This window comes from Rattus norvegicus, chromosome 4 (assembly GCF_036323735.1).
Source record: "Rattus norvegicus strain BN/NHsdMcwi chromosome 4, GRCr8, whole genome shotgun sequence".
In the NCBI taxonomy this organism is placed as follows: Eukaryota; Metazoa; Chordata; class Mammalia; order Rodentia; family Muridae; genus Rattus; species Rattus norvegicus.
This window is the reverse complement of record NC_086022.1, coordinates 63,964,086-63,982,740: the sequence shown is the minus strand read 5'-3', so window position 1 is coordinate 63,982,740 and position 18,655 is coordinate 63,964,086. Positions and strand designations below refer to the sequence as shown.

The window sequence follows — 18,655 nt, the reverse complement described above, 5'->3', positions numbered from 1 at the left end:
GAGGAGGGGGAGCCTGTGGACTGTGAAGAGAAAGAGGGTGGATGTCCTGTCGCCGGGCAGGTCTCGGCCTTTCAGAGGTGACGGAAGGCACACTGGTCAGCACACGGCAGGATGCTTGAGTGTTCAAGTTCATGGCCTCTTTTTCATTCATTGTTGGTACATACACATACTTTTATGTATGTACATATATTCCTAAGTGATCAGAAGGGGTATATGGCAGATTTCGGAGGGAGGAGGAGGAGTGATGTAATTATATTATAATCTCAATACAGAAGAGAAATAACTAAAAATAAATAAGTAAATAAAAGAAATAAAACCAGGCCTGGTGGCACAGGCCTGTAGTCACAGTTCTCTGGAGTCCTCCACAGAGGCAGGAGGCCCATAAGTTCAGAGTTGCTTTCCATTATGTAAGAACCAAGATGACCTGGATACACGGGACCATGTTAAGAATCAAAGAGCATTAACTATTAGGTGGCACTAATGTTTCGTCTGTGCTTGTGGCTGCAGGACAGTCAACATGGAAGAATTTCCCTATGACGCAGAGTACTGAAAGCTGAACCAGCCAGTGAGGCATCCCCTTTGCGGATGCATACCTCACTCCAAGGTCCTTCATGATTAGACAAGCAAAATGAAAGTTTTGAAATTTTATTCTGAATTTGCAGTGCTACCTGCTGGACCTTGGTATCAGAACAAGCTAAAATTCTGTAAGATAGCTTGTCTTGGCTCTTGAAAGTCACCAAAATTAGCTTAAAGATGCCACATTTTAAAGTGCTTTCATTTAATCTGTCAGCTAACTTAAATTAGCGGAATAGTTCACTCTTAAATCAATAAAATTGAAATTAATGTGCTAAATTAAATGGCTTCCATTAGCTGTACACATTTCTTTTTTAAGGTTTGTTTGTTTGTTTGTTTGTTTGTTTGTTATGTAAGTACACTATAGCTGTCTCCAAACACACCAGAAGAGGGCATCCAATCTCCTTACAGATGATTGTGAGCCAACATGTGGTTGCTGGGAATTGAACTTGGGACCTCTGGAAGAGCAGTCAGTGCTCTTAACCACTGAGCCATCTCTCCAGTCCAACTGTACATCTTTCTAAAAAAAAAAAAAACAAAAACATTGAAGTACTGAGTCTGTCACAGACATAAGCCAGAGGTGGTTTGAATGAGAATGCTCTCCATAGACTGAGTATTGAACACTGGACTCCAGGGGTGATGCTCTTTGGAGGTTTAAATGGTGAAGCCTTGCTGGGGGAAGGACACCGTTGGGGGCAGACTTGGGGGTTAAAAATCCTAACCTACCCAGTGTTCCCTCCTCCCTCTCCCTCTCTCTCCATCCCCTCCCCCCTTTTTGCTTGTAATCTCAACATCCAGTCCTGCCAATATCCTCCCCTGCTGTCTCAGCCTTGCATTATGGGCTCTAAACCTCTGGAACATAAGCCCAAAGGAGGTGTTCGAGACCTTGCTTTGGTCCTGATGTCTTATCACAGCAACAGAGAAGTAACTAGTGTAGCCAGCTAGATTCACTGTTGGCTTTTGTGTCTCTGAACTCAGAATTGAGATGTATAGAAGGAAAACACATGAGGGTGGCTTTTATAAACACAGGATTTCCTAAGGATTCACTGGGGGCAGAATTCCTGGGATTAGCTAGACTATAACACTGAAGACTGGGAGAACTTGAATACATATTAATCCCTGAGTCCAGGCTGGCTGACCAAGGCTGCAGCTCCCTAACCAGCCCCATCCTCTCTTCTGCAGCCCAAGGCCCACAGCTAGACCTGCCCTTGTGTTAGATGTGGCTCTGCTGCCAGCCCAGGCTCACCCCAGGGCAGGCCTTCCCCACAGGCCTCCCCTGGGCCAAAGCAAACCCTTCAGCTCATCAGAGCTGGTAGAGTTAGCAGTTGTGAGTGTGGGCCTCCTTGTCTGGTGAATTCTAAAGGGATGGTGTTGCCAGCTGACAATTAGGATGCAGTCAGTGTTTGCATACTTGTCCCAGAGCTTGGCTCCCAGCTTCCTGGGAGAACAGACGTAAGTTTCAAGACTCCAGAGCCTGAGAGCTTCCACAGAGACAGGGCTTTCTTGTGTTGTTCATTCATGAACAGATGAAGCTGAGCTGAGATGCTGCACCTTAATGAAGGGATCAGAGCAGGAGCAGGAAGGTTTGGTTTCCTGAGATCACTTTTCTCTGTCAGAGCTCAGGCAAAAGTGAAGGACATGGTCACCAGAGGGACCCAGGGCCTTTAGGAACTCTTGCAATGAGTCAAACAGTAGAGGGTGCAGGGTTAGAAAGAGCCTGTCACAGAGCTGCAGCAGGCAGAAGTGGAACTTACTTTGGAGGATGTACTTTCAGGGAGTTGTGACTTCCAACCCATAGGTCTCTCCTTCTGTCTCTGAACCTGGGAGAGGACACTTGACTGGCAGTGTTTTCTGAGAATCAAGTGAGCGATGTGTGTGATTCTTTTGTATATGTGTGTGTGTGTTTGTGTGTGTGTGTGTGTGTGTGTGTGTTTGCATGCATGTGAGTGTCTCTGTGTGTGTTTGGATGATATGTGTGTCTTTGTGTATGTCTTGTATGCATGTGTGCGTGTCTGTATGTTTGTATGTGTGTATGTACTAAAGAGAGGAAGGAAGAGAAAAGGACTAGGTTGCTATGTCCAGAGGTTGCCAGAGCCAGCCCAGATTTTGCTGCGATCTTCCTGCCTCAGCCTCCTCGGTACTGGGAGTAAATACGTGTGCAACACCATGCCAGCACATTGTCACTATTAGTATTTTACAGTTAGACCTAGAAAAGTTGTCCTTAGAGAATGGGGTAGCCTTATAGATGAGCTGATAATTATGAGTGCTCCTATTAGATTCCACAGCCCTTGCCTTCGTGGGGAGCAGGCTCTTATAGACAGAAAACTAAAGCCACACAGAGTTAGAATGGCACAGGATCTAGTAAAAATGGTATGAGATCTCAGCCAAGGTCACAGGCAGATCTCTGTGAGTTCAAGGCCAGCCTGGCTTACAGAGGGAAATCTAGGACAGCCAGGACTACCCAGAGAAACCCTGTCCCAAAAGCAAAGAAATGAATAAGTATAGCATAAAGCCTTTAAATCACGTAAGGGTCGCTCACTGTTAAACTCGTATTTTGGTGCACACACATGCCAGTGAGTATTGTTTAGGCAGAGCAGTGGGAATTCAGCACAGAATCAGCAAGAGTGTTTTCATCTCAACTCTGGAAATGCAACAGGCCCATGACAAGCTCTGCTTCTGATCACCACTGGGTCTCGATGAGAACTGAAATGAATAGGAACCATGCCTTACTCTGTCATTTCTGCTGTTCTCCGTCATATTCCACAGAAGTGATCCAGATAAGTCACACCCTCCCTAATAATTTCCTACTTCAACTCTGCTGGTGTGTGACAAATACTGAGTAGCCAAATAAAGGTATAATAATGTGCCAGATTAGTGAGCCCAAAGCCCACATCTGCCCAGACCTCAGAAAATGAATGTAATTGAAGAAATGGTCTTGGCCAACAGAATATATTACAGTTAAGATACATTTCTAGGTATGATGGTGCACACCTTTAATCCTGGCACTCAGAAGGCAGAGGCAGGTGGATCTCTGTAAGTTTGAAGTCGGTCTGATCTATGTAGTTTTGGGGCAGCCAGGGCTACATAGTGATAATGATGGCATTGATGATGGTGGTAAAGATAGTGGTGAAGAGGATGATGGTGAAGATGATGGTGGTGAAGATGATGATGTTGGTAGTGATGATGACTGTGATACTGGTGGGCCTGGTGAGGGTGGGTCATGAATCTAATGGCTCCTTTCCTTCTAAGAGCAACATGAGAAGTCAGAGAGAGAAGTCACTACTTCTGAAGAAGTAACTACAAAGCCAGGACCCACTTCAGCAACTACCAAAAGGTAGGTGAGAGGCAATGAAAAACACACTAGAGCCTCAAAAGGAAGTTCCTGCCTCCTTTCTCCAGTAACTTGATGGAGGGCCAGACTGAGGAATGGCCAGAGTAGTGTGTCCTAATCTGTGCTGTGTGAACTGGTAAGACAGAATCCAGGACAAAGGTGTGAGAAGGACATGAAGTTCCACAGCAAACGTGACTCCTACGGGAGATGGATCTGAAACCGACATCTTCCTTCTCCAACCCTTCGGCTTCCTAACGGAGTCCTTATTGTGCAATCCCCGAGGGAGCCATCTGACCAGGAATCCTGGAGCTGTAAGTGTCCATGATCCCTCACCACCGTGCTCCCTGGAGGAAAGTCAGGATCTGAGAGCAAGCAGGCATGTAAGCTGTCCCCGCCAGCAGGGACCCAGTTATTCAGGGTCCCAAAGAGGCTTTCTACCTGTGGGCCAAAATGGGGGTGAAGAGAAGAAGGAGACCAAGCAAAAGTTCTGTTGTCAAGGTCTTGTTTATTGGAGTGAATGTTACAACTTTTAAGGCTTTCAGGTAGGGGGAGTGTCCTTTGTGAAACACAGAGGAGGGAAACATGAAGATATAGACAGTGATAGCTGGAGGCAAAGAGGTCAGGTGGTAGACGATGATGAGGTCAAGCAATGGAGACACCGGGTGTTGACTCAGGAGATAACTGGTATCTGCTCGAGCTGAGGCATCCCTTGAATGTTATCTTCCTGTGCCGTAAATTCATGGGAGAGGCTTTGTCCAACAATCTTAAGACTTATGGCAGTCATCTTAGGGGTGAATATCTGTGGCCAAACAGCCCAGAGTCACCTAGTCACTTTGAGCCTTGCAGTCAAAAAGCGGCTAGGCCCAAATCCAATATGGCTCCGTACAGTAAGCAGTAGACGAGACAACGCTGCACTGCCACACTGACCATGGGGAGCAGGGATGGGGAGAGCTATCCAGGTTTTCTACCCTGCAGGTACCACAGTTTTTGAATGCTTTTCTTTTTTCCAAAGCATTTGGAGAAAAGATGTGAGAGTTTTATACTTGTAAAGTGGTCCTGTGTCCTTTAAATTCTTCCCTGTGCCTTTATAGATGGTTGCAATATTCTCAAGAAATATTATAGAAAAGGGACGTGTCCCAGGCTAATGGCAATAGTTCTGTTTTGTTCTTTCCTTGTCTAGACTCCCCACTTACCACCCTATTCCTAGAGATATCCTTTGTGGATTTCTGACTCTCCCCCCATGACTTCTGACTCTCTGGCATGACTGAGTGTTAAAGGCAAGGTTGGGAAGCAACAACAAGAAAGGGCCAAGAAAGCCACAGGGAAATCAAAGACATTAAGAAGCTTGGGAGGAGGAGGAGGAGGGCATCTGATTGCCTTGAGCCCCGCCTCAGAGCACTGTCCTTTGAAACTTAGGGTCAGGCACTCAGCACAGGGATCTCAAGCAAGCAAGTTCTTGGCTTTGCCATGCCTCTGTTTCCTCCCGTGCCAATGTGTGGATGTTAAGAGTTGGACCCAATGAGCTCACTCATTCAAAAATCACTTCAGAACGTGTTGGCTGCTTTTCTTAATGTAATGACTCTTTATTATTTTATCTGCATACCCTCAAATGTTACCAGAGCTCCGGGTTTTTGACAAACATTTGCTCAGATCAAATTAGTGTAGGAGATGTCCATTCACTTCTCCAAGTCACATCTGCTCGCAACGGTCTGTTCCTGATTCAGCATGGGGATTTAACCACAGCCTTGCCCACACCATGATGCCAGGCAGGCTGGGATTGAGAGGACTGCAGGAGTGAGGTATGCATCTGCAAAAGAGAAGTCTCGCCGGCTGGTTCAGCTTCAGTACTCTGCGTCATAGGGAAACTCTTCCATGTTGACTGTCCTGCAGCCACAAGCACAGACGAAATATGAGTACCATCCAATAGTTGATGCTCTTTGATGAATAGTTTATGAACTTGAAAGAGGCCTGTTTTGGTGCACGACTGGGGATCCAACTCAAGGTTTCAAAGATACCAGACGAGAACCCTCTCACCTGAGGTACCCAGCCTAGGCACACTGTTATGGTATCCATAAGAATGCACTTCCTATGCTTCCTCAGGTTTTCCTTACAGCACACCATGGCCTCCCCGTTAGGTGATGAACAGAGCATTTGGAAAGAGGGTAGGGAAGTCCGCAGTGGCCATGTCATCAGAATAAGGTCCTAAAGACACATCATTAGTGACTGGCCCACTCCCAGGGCTCACGACTACTCTTTGAGTTCATTCCACCTTATTAAAAAGTGGCAAATCATGTTGAATTCCTCAGATTGGTATTTGCATTGTGGTTGTTGTATTCAACAAGGCAAGATCAGCCGTGAGCTAGGATCTCTGTATTCAATGGCTATGTGCCACAACCGTTACTGTCACCCCTACTCTGTAGACAAGGAACGAGAAATGGGAAGGCTACAGATCCACCCAAGGCTTCATTGCTACTGAATGACTGACGTTTGGATTAGACGCTGGCTGAGCTTAGTTCTGAGGACGCCAATCTATTATCTCCACTCATTTATGTATCTATCCAAAAATTAACCTACTTGGTGACCAAAAAGCATCACAAACACGTCTCCAGCCAAATCTTTGACTTCTAAGTGACAATTCTGTTCTTGAACCGCTCATATAAGAAACAAAACCAGCCAAGCAAAACCATATCTGTTAGCCTTTTGCAAATTCAATTAGCTATTTTCCATGGGAAGCCACGTCCACTTGTTGTCCTTCTCCCTGGATTGTTAGAGTAGACTCCCTGTGGTCTCTCAAGCAGATGTCACTGTGAAACTTCTAAGGTTTATCAAATCAATCGTGCCAGACTGTGCTCACAGTCTCTCCTGGCTTCTAAGCTCCTTCCATTTTAAAAATCAAAGTCCTCCTAACCGTTCTCACCACCTGTCTGCCCTTAGCTCTAAGGCTTTCTCTGAATTCATTTCTTCCCACAAGAGCCCTTGCTCATCCGCTGTAGCTTCCCCAGCTTCCTGATTCAGGAGCCCTAAATCCACTGCACCTCACCTCAGGGTATTTGCACCCACTGGTGCAATGGCCAAGAAAGGTGTTGTCCTAATACTGCATGGTGCATTCCTCACTTCTTCCAATTGTGACTTTATCAGCAAAACTGTCCTTGGACCATCACCTATAAAGCCCCTATTCTACCAAGAAGCACTATAGCTCGTACCTTTTACTAACTTTTTTTTTCCTATGGCATTTGTTACTGCCTGATGTACATATTTAGAGCTCCTTCACATATTTCGGGAATACAGGAATGGGAAACATGACGTTTGTGTACTGTGATATGCCAGCTAGAACACACAGGGCACATTACAGATAAGTCAGTTAGTGACCAAGAGAGAGGATGAACGCTCTGGCCTCCTGCAAAGGGAGAGCATGTTGTTCCTGAAAACTCTGGCTCTGTGGGTAAACTTCAGAGAATTAGTGGCAGTCATGGCCTCCCATGACTCAAATTTACTTTTTCACAATTTCCAAACAAAACAAAACAGTATTTGAAGATAACGTTAACCTAACCCTTCCAGCTAATGCTCTCTCTACAACTTCAGAAATCTCATACATCAGCCTCCGCCACTTACTCAGGCAGCAGGCAGGCCCTCCAGTTTCTGTTGAAGCTCAGGATAGTGGCCATCTCCTGGTCGCTCAACTGGAAGTCAAAGACCTGGAAGGACAAGAGTTCCAAAGCATCCTTAGCCAAGGAAAGGGCTGGTGCCTGAGGCTGTAGGCATTCTTCTCTGCACACATAGGTTCACACTGCATACAAACCGTTTTCTAGATTTAGACTGAATTATTTATAGAACTCAGTGTTCAAAAAAACAGAGAACTTGGGCCTGTAGTCACAAGATCTCAGCCTGTGCACTGCCTAATCCTTGAGGACACGTGGAGCCTTCAGGAAGGACGTTTCCTCAAGTGTAGCCCGTGCCTGTTCTCCAGCTAAAGGTTGCTGTGTAGGCCAGGGCAGTCTGCACTTGGGCAGGTTATCGATGGCTCTTGATCTAAGTGCTCATGGGAAAGCAAGGGTCTTCTCGGTGACATAAGGTTTGCCTATGCTTAGAGATGACAGGGCTTCTCTGGGCCCCACCCTCAGTCCATTTGTGGTTAACTGGTGGTTTATCTCAGCTCTGTTGAGGCCAGCTCCCTGGGACAAGAGTTCACAAGATGATCAGAAATTTGGGAAGACACACGGATAATCCAAGAATGGGATGAGAAGAAAGTCTAATGGGAGTCTTTGCATCATACATTCTTATCAGATAATGGGTCTCCATCTTACCTGAATGTTCTCCTGTATACGTGCTGGCGTCACAGACTTGGGGATCACTACCACGTTCCTCTGGATGTGGAACCGAATAAGAACCTGTGTAAAACAAAGGGAAGACGGCATGTGTTCAGTAAAAAAGGACCTTTGTGGTATAAATGAGACTGGCCCCACAAGGGCATGTGTTTAGAAACTTGGTCCCCAGTTAGTGGAACAGCTTAGCAAGATTTAGGAGGGGTAGCCTTGTTGGAGAAGGCACATTACTGGGGGCAGGCTTAAGGTGTCAAGCCTTAAGTCATTCCCAGTGTGCTCTCATTTCCCCGTCTGTGGTTTGAGATGTGAGCCCTTGGCTGCTGCTCCGGCACCACGCCTGCCTGCCTGCTGCCGCGGTTCCTGCCAAGATGTCCAGGGACTCCCATCTTCCTGTAACTGCATGCTCCAAAGAAAAGCCTCTCTTCTCTAAGTTGCTTTGGTCATGATGTCTTATCAGAAACGTGACTAAGACAATGTTTATCTTCGCAGCTCCCTCTGGCCCTTTTTTAATCTCCCGTAATCCTGAAGGCAACACCAGGATTTCCCTAGGTGGGGGATGAGGACTTGGCAAGAAGTGAAGGGACAGAAGTTGCCCTTGTTTAATACCAGCTACATTTCAGGGAGATGGGAATAGACTTCCCTTTCTCATTTCCTCCTCTCCAGGGGATTAAAAGAAGGCAAGAGAAAGAGTAAAACAAGACTAGGAATGGATTGCAGGGTTGAGAGTTGGGAGGCATATTATTTTACCTGGGCTGTGGTTTTCTTGTGCTTGGCGGCAATCTCTTTAATCTTGGGGTCCTGTAATAGTGAAGGGTCATCTGGCTTGGCCCTAAAGGTAGAAAGAGAGCAGAGTGAGTAAATCTCCAGGACTGTGACAAGCCAATGACACCTGCTTCCCTGACACTATCAAGGAGGAGCATCACAGCCTTCTCTCCCTGCAAAATGGGCAGGGGGTCCTCCTGGAAGCTTTCTGTCTTTCCTGTGATCCCATCTTAGGCTCTGCAGCCTCAGGTATTTGCAAAGGTGCCCTGGCATTAAATAGTAGAAGCATCCCTAAGAGGTAAGGCATCCTGTCTTTTTTTTAAAAAATAAAGTAAAATAAAATAAAATAAAATAAACAAAAAACATGGCTCCCCCACCCCAAGCAATCCTATTTGGATGTGTCCAATATATCTCCATAGAGATAGTTTTTCCAGGTACATGAGAAATCTGGACCAATAATAACTGGATATTAAACAATAATTTTAAGACTGATAAAAAGAAATTCACACTCTGAAGCCTCACCTAGGCCTGTCTGGGGAGCCCAGGGGACTGTAGGCTGTGACCACGATGCCCTTGGAGTGACAGTACTGGATCAGTTTTTCCTGGGTGAGGTAAGGGTGGCACTCGACCTGCAAGAGAAAACATCTCCATCACTAGAGAAGGAGGCCTTTCTGAGAGGCTCAGTGGGAACTCCAGGCACAAGAAAGGACCAACACAAAGGCCAAACACAGCCCACTGATAGACGTGCTACCCACCAGACCCAGAGACCTGCCTCCCACCTCCCTGAGCATCCTGAACACAGACCCCAGAGGCAAGACTCTGCAGATAGTACTGAACTTGCCTCCCAGTGCTGAAGCAGGCGCAGAGCAGGGCCCTGCACCACACGGAACTCACCTGGTTGGTCACTGGCTTATGTTTCAGTCCAGGCTTGTTCAGGAGCCTTTCGATCTGGAAGTGGTTGAAGTTGGAGACGCCCAAAGCTTTCACCAGCCCCTGGTCCACCAGTTCCTCCATGCCCTGTCACAGAGAGGACCATTGTTTAGATGGTTCTAAGAGGACACAGGGATGCTGACTTGATTCAGTCCTGAGATAAGAGGAATGGCTACACAAACCTCCAAGTTTTAGTTTTAAGCAGCTACACAAGAAAAAAGTGCCTGTCCAGACAGTGGATGCTCATCAAGGGGCAGAGGCTACTATGAATATATGATGCGGGCTGGAGAGATGGCTCAGCACTTAAGAGCACTGATTGCTTTTCCAAAGGTCCTGAGTTCAAATCCCAGTAACTACATGGTGGCTCACAACCATCTGTAATGAGATCTGATGCCCTCTTCTGGTGTGTCTGAAGACAGCTACAATGTACTTACACATAATAGATGTTTAAAAAAAAAAAAAGAGGGGTTGGGGATTTAGCTCATTGGTAGAGCGCTTGCCTAGGAAGCGCAAGGCCCTGGGTTCGGTCCCCAGCTCCAAAAAAAAAAAAAAAAAAGAATATATGCTGCTCTCACCTTGCCCAAATCTGGGTAACCTGAGGAAATGGATTAATTCAGTTTTGCCATCTATCTTTCTTCCCCAAATCATCTGTGTGTGCACATGCATGTGTGTGTGTGTGTGTATGTGTTTGTGTGCATGTGTGTTTAAGATAGACGAAAGAAAGAGAAAGTGAGAAAGAGAGAGTGAGGAAGGAGGGAGGGAGAGGAGGAAGAAGAAGAAAAAGAAAATAAAGAATGACATTGGGGTGACATTTGACCCCACTCCCTGAATCTCTTATGCACTTACTCTGGGATTCAGCACAGGAATTAGGATGTTCAAAACTCCCCTAGTGACTTTAGTGTACAAAGTTGAGGGCCACCTGTCAGTGAGGAAGGACTTTGCTAGGTAGGACTACTGAGCCTTCGTGAGACCTAGGTCTATGAACTCCCCAGACTGGAATGAGATAACTTACGTGTGCTTGTGTGTCCTAAGTGAACGTTGGTTTGCTTGTCTGGTCCATCTGGCCTTCTTTATGTTACTCTCCCCTCCCCTCTTTGGGATTTCAGTCAGTGAGCCTGCCATGGGATTAGTTGTTGTTCCAACGTGCTCCATGCCAACATGATTAACCCTGCTGCCTCTAGTCACAGCCTACAGCTTGTCTACATGTGCCCTTGAAAGAGTACAGCCAGGCAGAGCACCAGGAGCACTTGAGAGGCAGAGGCAGCCAGATCTCTGTGAATTCAAGGCCAGACTGGTCTACAGAGAATTCCAGGACAGCCAGGGCTACACAAAGAAACCCTGGAAAACCAACCAACCAAACAAACAAACAAACAAATGGTTTCATTTAGCAATAATTCTTGGATTGATTTATAAGACATATCGTTAGGACATTGAACTAGGCAAATCAGGGATACGCCTATGTAACGATGACAGAATGGCCAATTGCCATAGTTAAATCAGTATAAGAACTCCGTGTGTATTACATGTGTACACATTCCTGAAGTATTACTAAATTATTTACATGGCCATATACGGCAGCCACCCTGCCAAGTTATTAATAATTTGCTCTTGTCAGTGCAAAAGCGAATGCTGACATCTTAGGCTGTCTTGGGAGCTTTGCTACGCAGACTTCTCACTGTTTTGGACTCCGTGTGAAACCACTGCATTGCTTCTTAAGCCATCAACCGAGCAGGAGGGCCTGTGTTGCTGCTGGCTGTTTGGAAGCCTTTAATTTTTCCCTTTCCTATCCAGGTCAGAAGGCCTCAAGAGAATCTTCACGATACACTATGGAAGGAAGGACAGATGTTTTAGACTTCATTTTCCTACTGTTCTGGGGATAGGAATCCCTGGCCTTGTGCTTGGTGAGTAAAACCCACCACTAAACCAAATCCACACTTCTAGATTCTCCCGAGACTCTCGTAACCAGCATTCTGTTGCTAGCACATGTAGTTAATGATTTACTTGGCAAGATTGATTCCTTTCAAATATATCTCTAGGTATTGACCTTTTTAGGGGAGACATAAATGCCTACTCAGCCCAGATAAGCAAACAGCAGACCAAATAAGTGACCCCATCCTGTGTCTAAGCTGGTAAAACAACCTTACCTGGGCTTCACACAGAACCTTGAGTGAAGAGCTACACATAGGAGCAGGGGCAACTTTGGGGCTGTTACACCATCAAAGAAAACATCTCCCCAGCAACCACTAACGTCCTACATATCCAGGTACAAGAGGAGGGGCCTTGTGTGCTGGCTCTTGAGGTGCTCCGGAGCTCCTGGTGGTCCACCTCATGCCCCTGTGAGACCTCTTCCCACCCTCATCCCAGGAGGGAATGTTATTGGGTTCAGTCTTGCAAGGGTGTCCAGTTTACAAGAGACGGCTCTGATTACAAGAAAGCAGCGGCCATGCTATGGCCAGAGCACAGCATCCTACAACACTAGGACTGCCATCCGATCTAAAACCTTGTCTACTCCCCTCATTTCCTTCTTCCACTGCCACGCACATCTGTTCTCTCTATGTTCTTGCTACCTCCAGCTAAAGTTCAAAGTAGCAAGAACAACATGCAGGCTGATAAACACTTTTGGACACAAAAGACTCACATTTAATGTCATTATATCAGTTCTTATTTATTTATTTTTTTTTAGAGAAAAGCAACCATGATCTAATTAGCTTTTGAACGTTAATTATGCACATCATGTATTGATGTGGGTTCTTCAAAGGAACAGAACTGATAAGAGTGGATTGCTTGATTTTAAAAAGCAAGGTACCTGCTTTTCCTGTTGTTTACATATATGTTCACTGTTGGCCAAGCACTGTGCTAAAGGGTCTGGTAACTGGACTCTGGAGTCAAATGGATCCGAGTCTAATCTTCTTTGGGTCACACCCTACTCTGTGACATGGCCACTCCCAATTCTCAAGGTTACAGGTTTCACCATTTGTACTTAGGAAACACTCCTGGAAGGGCTGGTCACTAATGGGCTCTGGCAAAGCCTAGGATATTAGCTCCCTTCAGCCTTACCACACCCTCAAGGATCTAATGAGTAGAATTATGTGAGTGTGTGCATGATGTGAGTACATGCTCATGTATGGGTTCCTCTGTGTGTGCAGGCACGCATGCCATAGCGAGTGTGCAGAGGTCAAAGGACAGCCTTGTGTGCTGTTCCTCACCTTTCACCTGAGGTGAGACTGGGTCTCCTTGTTTTTCATCTGTGTGTGCCAGTCTAGCTGGCCAGAGATCATCAGAGATCTCTTCCTCCCGTCTTGGGATGGCAGACATGTGCTTCTATACCTGGCTTTCTATGGGTTCTAGGTTCTCACATGTGTGGGGCAAACACTGTACCACTGAGACTTCCCACCAGCCCATATGTAAGAAGAAACTGGCTTGAAGGAGTTAAAAATATTTCCCTAGGCCAGCTGGGTGTGATGGTGGGTGCCTTTAATCCCAGCACTGGAAGTTAAAGGAAGGCAGATCTCTGAGTTCCAAGTTCCAGGATCCCAGGGCTGCAGAGAAACTCTGTCTTCAAAATCCAAACTTAATAATGATGTGGTGGTGGTAGTGGTGGTGGTGGTGGTGGTGGTGGTGGTGGTGGTGGTGGTGGTGGTGGTGATGATGATGATGATGATGATGATGATGATGATGATGATTTACCTAGGCCACTTAGCTAACCCGTGCAAATCAAGGCAGCATCCCTGTACCAAGTTCCTGCTCTTAGTTTCAAATTCGTGTATGTTTTCCACAAACTGAGCAAGACTAAATTTCCTGTCTCAGGTGAGGTCCTAATTGTCACCTCAAAAACAGATGATTTTAATCTCAGCACCTGGGAGACAGAGTCCCATGGATCTCCGTGAGCTCCAGGCTAGCCAGGGATAAACAGTGAGACACTGAATCAAAAAAAAAAAAAAAAACCAAACAAACACAAAAGTAGATGATGCCAGATGAACCCTAAATCCAAACACAGTGAGGAAGGAGTTAGAAGAACTGGAGAAAACAGAGACAGAGTTGCACACAAGGCATGTGGGCCTGTTCATACCACAATGGTAGTCTGGACAGCAGTAGAAGCTGGAACCTACCTCCCAGGCTTCCAGGAATGTTGTTTTACTGGGGAGGACGTTGCCTTGTTCATCTTTGGGGAATAACTCCTTCCCTGCCTGTAAAAACAAAACAAATCGCCCGTTGGTTGCACCTGGTTCTATGAAGCAAGGATCCAGGACAGTGAAATATCCAATACCTACATCTGCTTAGCTTCTGGTCAGGTCTAGGGGATGGGATGCATTTGCAGACATCAAGCTTTAATAACATCTTTATCCCAACCTATTGTGGTTAGGTAAATCCCAAATTACAGAACTGCTGGACCAGTTCCCAAATCTGCTAATATTTGTCATAGACTTGATCAGGAACATCTATCACCTTGGAAACTGATGCCTCATTATCTGGATTCACATAAACCTGGAGGAATTTTAATTTTACTAGGCAAGGATCTGATTCCCAGCATTTCATAGTTGGTTCAGCCACTCCCTAGGCACACTCGGATTAGAAGGAGTCTCAGCGTGCTTTGGTTGGCAAGAGGGCTGGACCCTGGAATACAACACTCAAGACCATGGAAGGCGTCTCTTGAGAGGGCATCACTGAACAAGGAATCAGCAGGAAGTTGACAGGGGCACTCATGCCCACGTTCCCACAACCTTGGGTCAGGGATACAGATAAGCACAGAGAAGTGCTCAAACCTGAAATCCCTGAGGCCAGTGGATAAGATAGAGGTCCAAGTAGTCCAGCTTGAGATCCGTGAGGGTCTTCTGAAAGGCTTCCTTTAGCAGTTTTTTCTCAAAGCAGGTGGGCCACAACTGCAGAGTATGACATCGGGGGCATTAGGAAATGGAGGAAAAGAGTCACACAACACTCACCCACCCTGCTCAGAGACTTACAGTCTGATCTAGCCTCAGGACAGACTGTTTATATTTAACAAAACCAGCTAATTAATGCACACGATCTGATACACAAGGCTCACTGAGTCAGGTCATTTCCCAAGTGCTGAGGGTGATAGAGTTTTTCATGCTTGCAGCATTCGATGTGTTTCTTAGACCACTTGGCATTCTGATGCTATTTGTGGGATAGTCCCATATTCCCAAGATACCAGGCCCTAAGGGTGAATTACAAAGAATTAAATGCCCATGCTATGCAGTTCCCACATGGGTAGAGTGTGTCAGCTAGGGATAGCCAGCCAGATACCTCATCCTACATCGCTCTCTCCTTTCTTTTTAACTGCATGTTATATTTCATACATTAAAATAATTTATTAATTTATTATATATAAGTACACTGTAGCTGTCTTCAGACACACCAGAAGAGGGCATCAGATCACACTACAGATGGTTGTGAGCCACCATGTGGTTGCTGGGATTTGAACTCAGGACCACTGTAAGAGCAGTCAGTGCTCTTACTTGCTGAGCCATCTCTCCAGCCCTGTATTTCACCTTTATGGTGGTAAGAAGATATTCCTATGCAACAATAAAAAAGTATTCTTTCTACATAGTCACTGAGAACACAGGACTGAGTGGGATAGTTCTGGGTCCACCCTTTTAAAAAGAAAGATTAATTTATTATTTCAATGTATGTGTGCATACTGTGTGAGTGGATGCCTTTAGAGGACAGAAGAGGGTGTCACATTATTTGGAATTTGAGTTACAGGTGTTGTGATTCACCGGGTGTTGGTGCTAGGAACCAAATTATAGTGTTTCTGCAAAAGCAGTAAGTACTCTTAATCTCTGAGCCATCTCTCCTACCCCAAGACCCACCCTTAGAGGCAGCCCTAGCATCTGAGTGGACAGAAGGATGTCAATGACAGAAAGCATGAAAGTCAAGAGAATGCAAATCTCAAAGGAGCCATCCTGGTTATGGAAAAACTAACATAGGTGGGTGGGCCAACAGCAGAATCGCATCAGTACTGGCTTGGAACTCGGATATTTATACCCACAGACAGATATAGGGAAAGCAAGGAAGGAGGTTAAGAAAAGCTGGAGAGGGCTCTTGGTATGGACCAGATTCTACCTGCTTTGAAGTTTCATCCACAGTGGACCACTATACCTTGCTGACAATGAAGAGGTCCTCCCGCCTCACAGCCTTCTCTTTGATCTTCTCTTGGATGGCTTCCCCCACCTCATTCTCGTTGCAATATGCATACGCACAGTCAATATGGCGATACCCAGCATCAATGGCTGCCTTCACAGCTTCCTTGACTTGGTTTGGCGTAGACTGAAAGGCAACAGAAAAGGCCATTGGATGTTCTTATACCAAAACCGTCCTCAATAGGCTCCACACAGCCCAGTTTCACCAAGCCACACTGCATTGCTGGAAAGATTTATTCATTATATATAAGTACACTGTAGCTGTCTTCAAACACACCAGAAGAGGGCATCAGAAATCATTACAGATGATTGTGAGCCACCCTGTGGTTGCTGGGATTTGAACTTAGAACCTCTGAAGAGTAGCCAGTGCTCTGAAGCACTGAGCCATCTCTCAAGTCCTGAAAACAAACTTTTCAAAGGAGAAGAAAAAGGGAACTGTAATGTTCATCCACCTTGTGTTCTAGCAGAGCTAAAAGTCAGTTCCATCTAATGTGCCTGGTCTTAAAGGAGCTCTTGTTTCTAGGGTGACAGATGCCCCCCACTGCAAGTTGCTGAAATCCAGACTCAACTCTGCAGTGGCCCAGAGGAATTGTCCCCCTGGACTGAGGTAAGACTGTGGAGAATGGTTACTGTGTGGTAAATCCAGGTTCTACCCCACAACAGCTTCTAAAGATGCGCTCACAAATGAAATATAAACAACTTTGTTTAAAAGCAGAAAGCCAAATACTGGGTATGGTAGCTTATGTGTGAAATCCCAGCATTTGGAAAACAGGAAGATGGTGAGTTTGAGGCTAGCTTGGGGCACATTGTTATCCCCAAAATAAAACATATGCAAAAAATCCCCCCATCAACAAAACAACCAGTCAAACCAAACAACTACAAACGACCCTCTTCTTTCACCAAACCTAGAAATATCTCGGTTAAGCATCAAATATAGAAAAGCACCAGAGAGATAGTTGGCTTCCCTGGGGCAGGAAGTGGCCTCTGGTGGTTCAGGTTCAGCAGTGCCTGGACTTTCCCAAGCATCTCACCTGCCAGTTTTCTACAGAGAAGAGCAGACTCCCTCTTGCTAATACTGCCCTCTTATCTTGAGAAAAGCTCCCTTGTCAAACTTTCTCATTTTTGAACTTCTGAAAGTTACTTCTGGTCAGAGTGCTTGTCAACTTGGTAGAAAGTGAAATTTCTAATTTGGAGGAAAGTCAAGGAAGATTTTAACCCAGTGCTGAAACAGAGAGGGAGCCCACCTGCATCCCTCAGAAGAAAAAGACAATACAGCAAATGACAGGACAAGAGACTTGGACTCCAAAAACAGCTCCTGGAGGCACCTCACACCTGTGATCACCTCTAGAGGCTGAGGCAGGAGGATTGCAAGTTCAAGCTACAGTGTGAGTTATAGGACAGCCTAAACTAAGTCTAAGTCCCAGTCGCCAGAAACCAAATCAAGAGAGAACTCCTGGAAACAAGGTGACCACTGTCCTGTTATCACCAAGGGAAATAAACCCAAGGGCAGAGTTAGGAGATGGGACAATGTCAGACTTGTCTCAACAGAAGCTGAGAAATGTGCTTCAGCAGAAAGCGGGTTGGACCCTGGGGCATTCTGCCAGCGGAGCAAACTGCCAGACCGGATCTGAGCCCAGGCTCCGTCGTCTTCCTGCTTGGTTTGATGTGCTCAGAAAATGGAGTGATATCTTGGTAAAGTGCAGGTGCCAGTAGCCTGGGCTGGGGTCTGAGACTCTGCCTTTCCCCCCAGGCCAGATGTCTTAGTAGGGTCCGCTTCCCCCCCCCCCCCCGACCCCCATCGAGTGGGTAGGAAACAGAGCTAGGTCATATGGAGCTTTGGGTGTCCTGCCTCTGAATAACGCAGCCAGAAAAAGATCAAACCAGCCAAAACGTATAAAATGTTAAGTGTCTCTTAAGTTCAGAGTAAGCGTGATAAAAGTGTATCCTTCAAAGCTTGAAACTTGACACTATCAGGATGTCACTGCTGGGGAAAGTCTGTCAGAGCCTTGAGGCCTGAAACAGCAGAAAGGTCAAAAACAACTTGGGTTCCAAATTCCCAGTAGACGCCACAGAAAAATGAGGAAGAAGCTGCTCTGCTTGAAGGCAGCAGGAGTCCTAAGACTGTGCACTCACCTTCCAGGTGCCCAGACCCACAATGGGCATCTTGGCTTTGGTACTGAGCTCCACGAAGGTTGCCATGGTTGTTGCTGAAATCTTTGTGAGAGCAGAGGTCTGTGTCCTGGTTAAAGAGCGGATGGAGGAGGCTTTTATGTCCTGGAAGAAGAGGCAGGCTCTTACTGTGTGAGCAAGCAGCCACACCCATCCCCTTGATCCCCAACCCCGCCCATCGTTCCCCCCCCCCCACTGAACCGGAAGTTTGTCCCAGTCTTTTGCAAGATTTAAGAGTGTGAGTGAAGATTAGTCATAAGCCAGAGGGAAATCTCCCTAGTGCAGAACATGGATTACTCTCGAGAGTTACTTAGAGGTTCATGAGCCTTAGGAACATCGGGTGAAAGATCCTTCCAGCTATTTTGCTAGATGCGTTTGGGTTACCACATTATGTGGAGAACTGTGAA

At 46.1% G+C, this 18,655-nt stretch overlaps 1 protein-coding gene across 1 annotated transcript; it reads right to left on the bottom strand.

Moving 5' to 3' along the window:
- Positions 1 to 5,745: 5,745 nt before the first annotated feature.
- On the bottom strand, positions 5,746 to 18,320 carry Akr1b8 (aldo-keto reductase family 1, member B8). Its single transcript, NM_173136.1, is given in 10 exon segments — positions 5,746 to 5,788; positions 7,517 to 7,599; positions 8,209 to 8,292; positions 8,974 to 9,055; positions 9,511 to 9,617; positions 9,883 to 10,005; positions 14,028 to 14,105; positions 14,682 to 14,798; positions 16,039 to 16,206; positions 18,213 to 18,320. Coding segments are annotated over 10 exon segments (951 nt in total). The 5' UTR covers positions 18,279 to 18,320.
- Between the last annotated feature and the right edge of the window lie 335 nt (positions 18,321 to 18,655).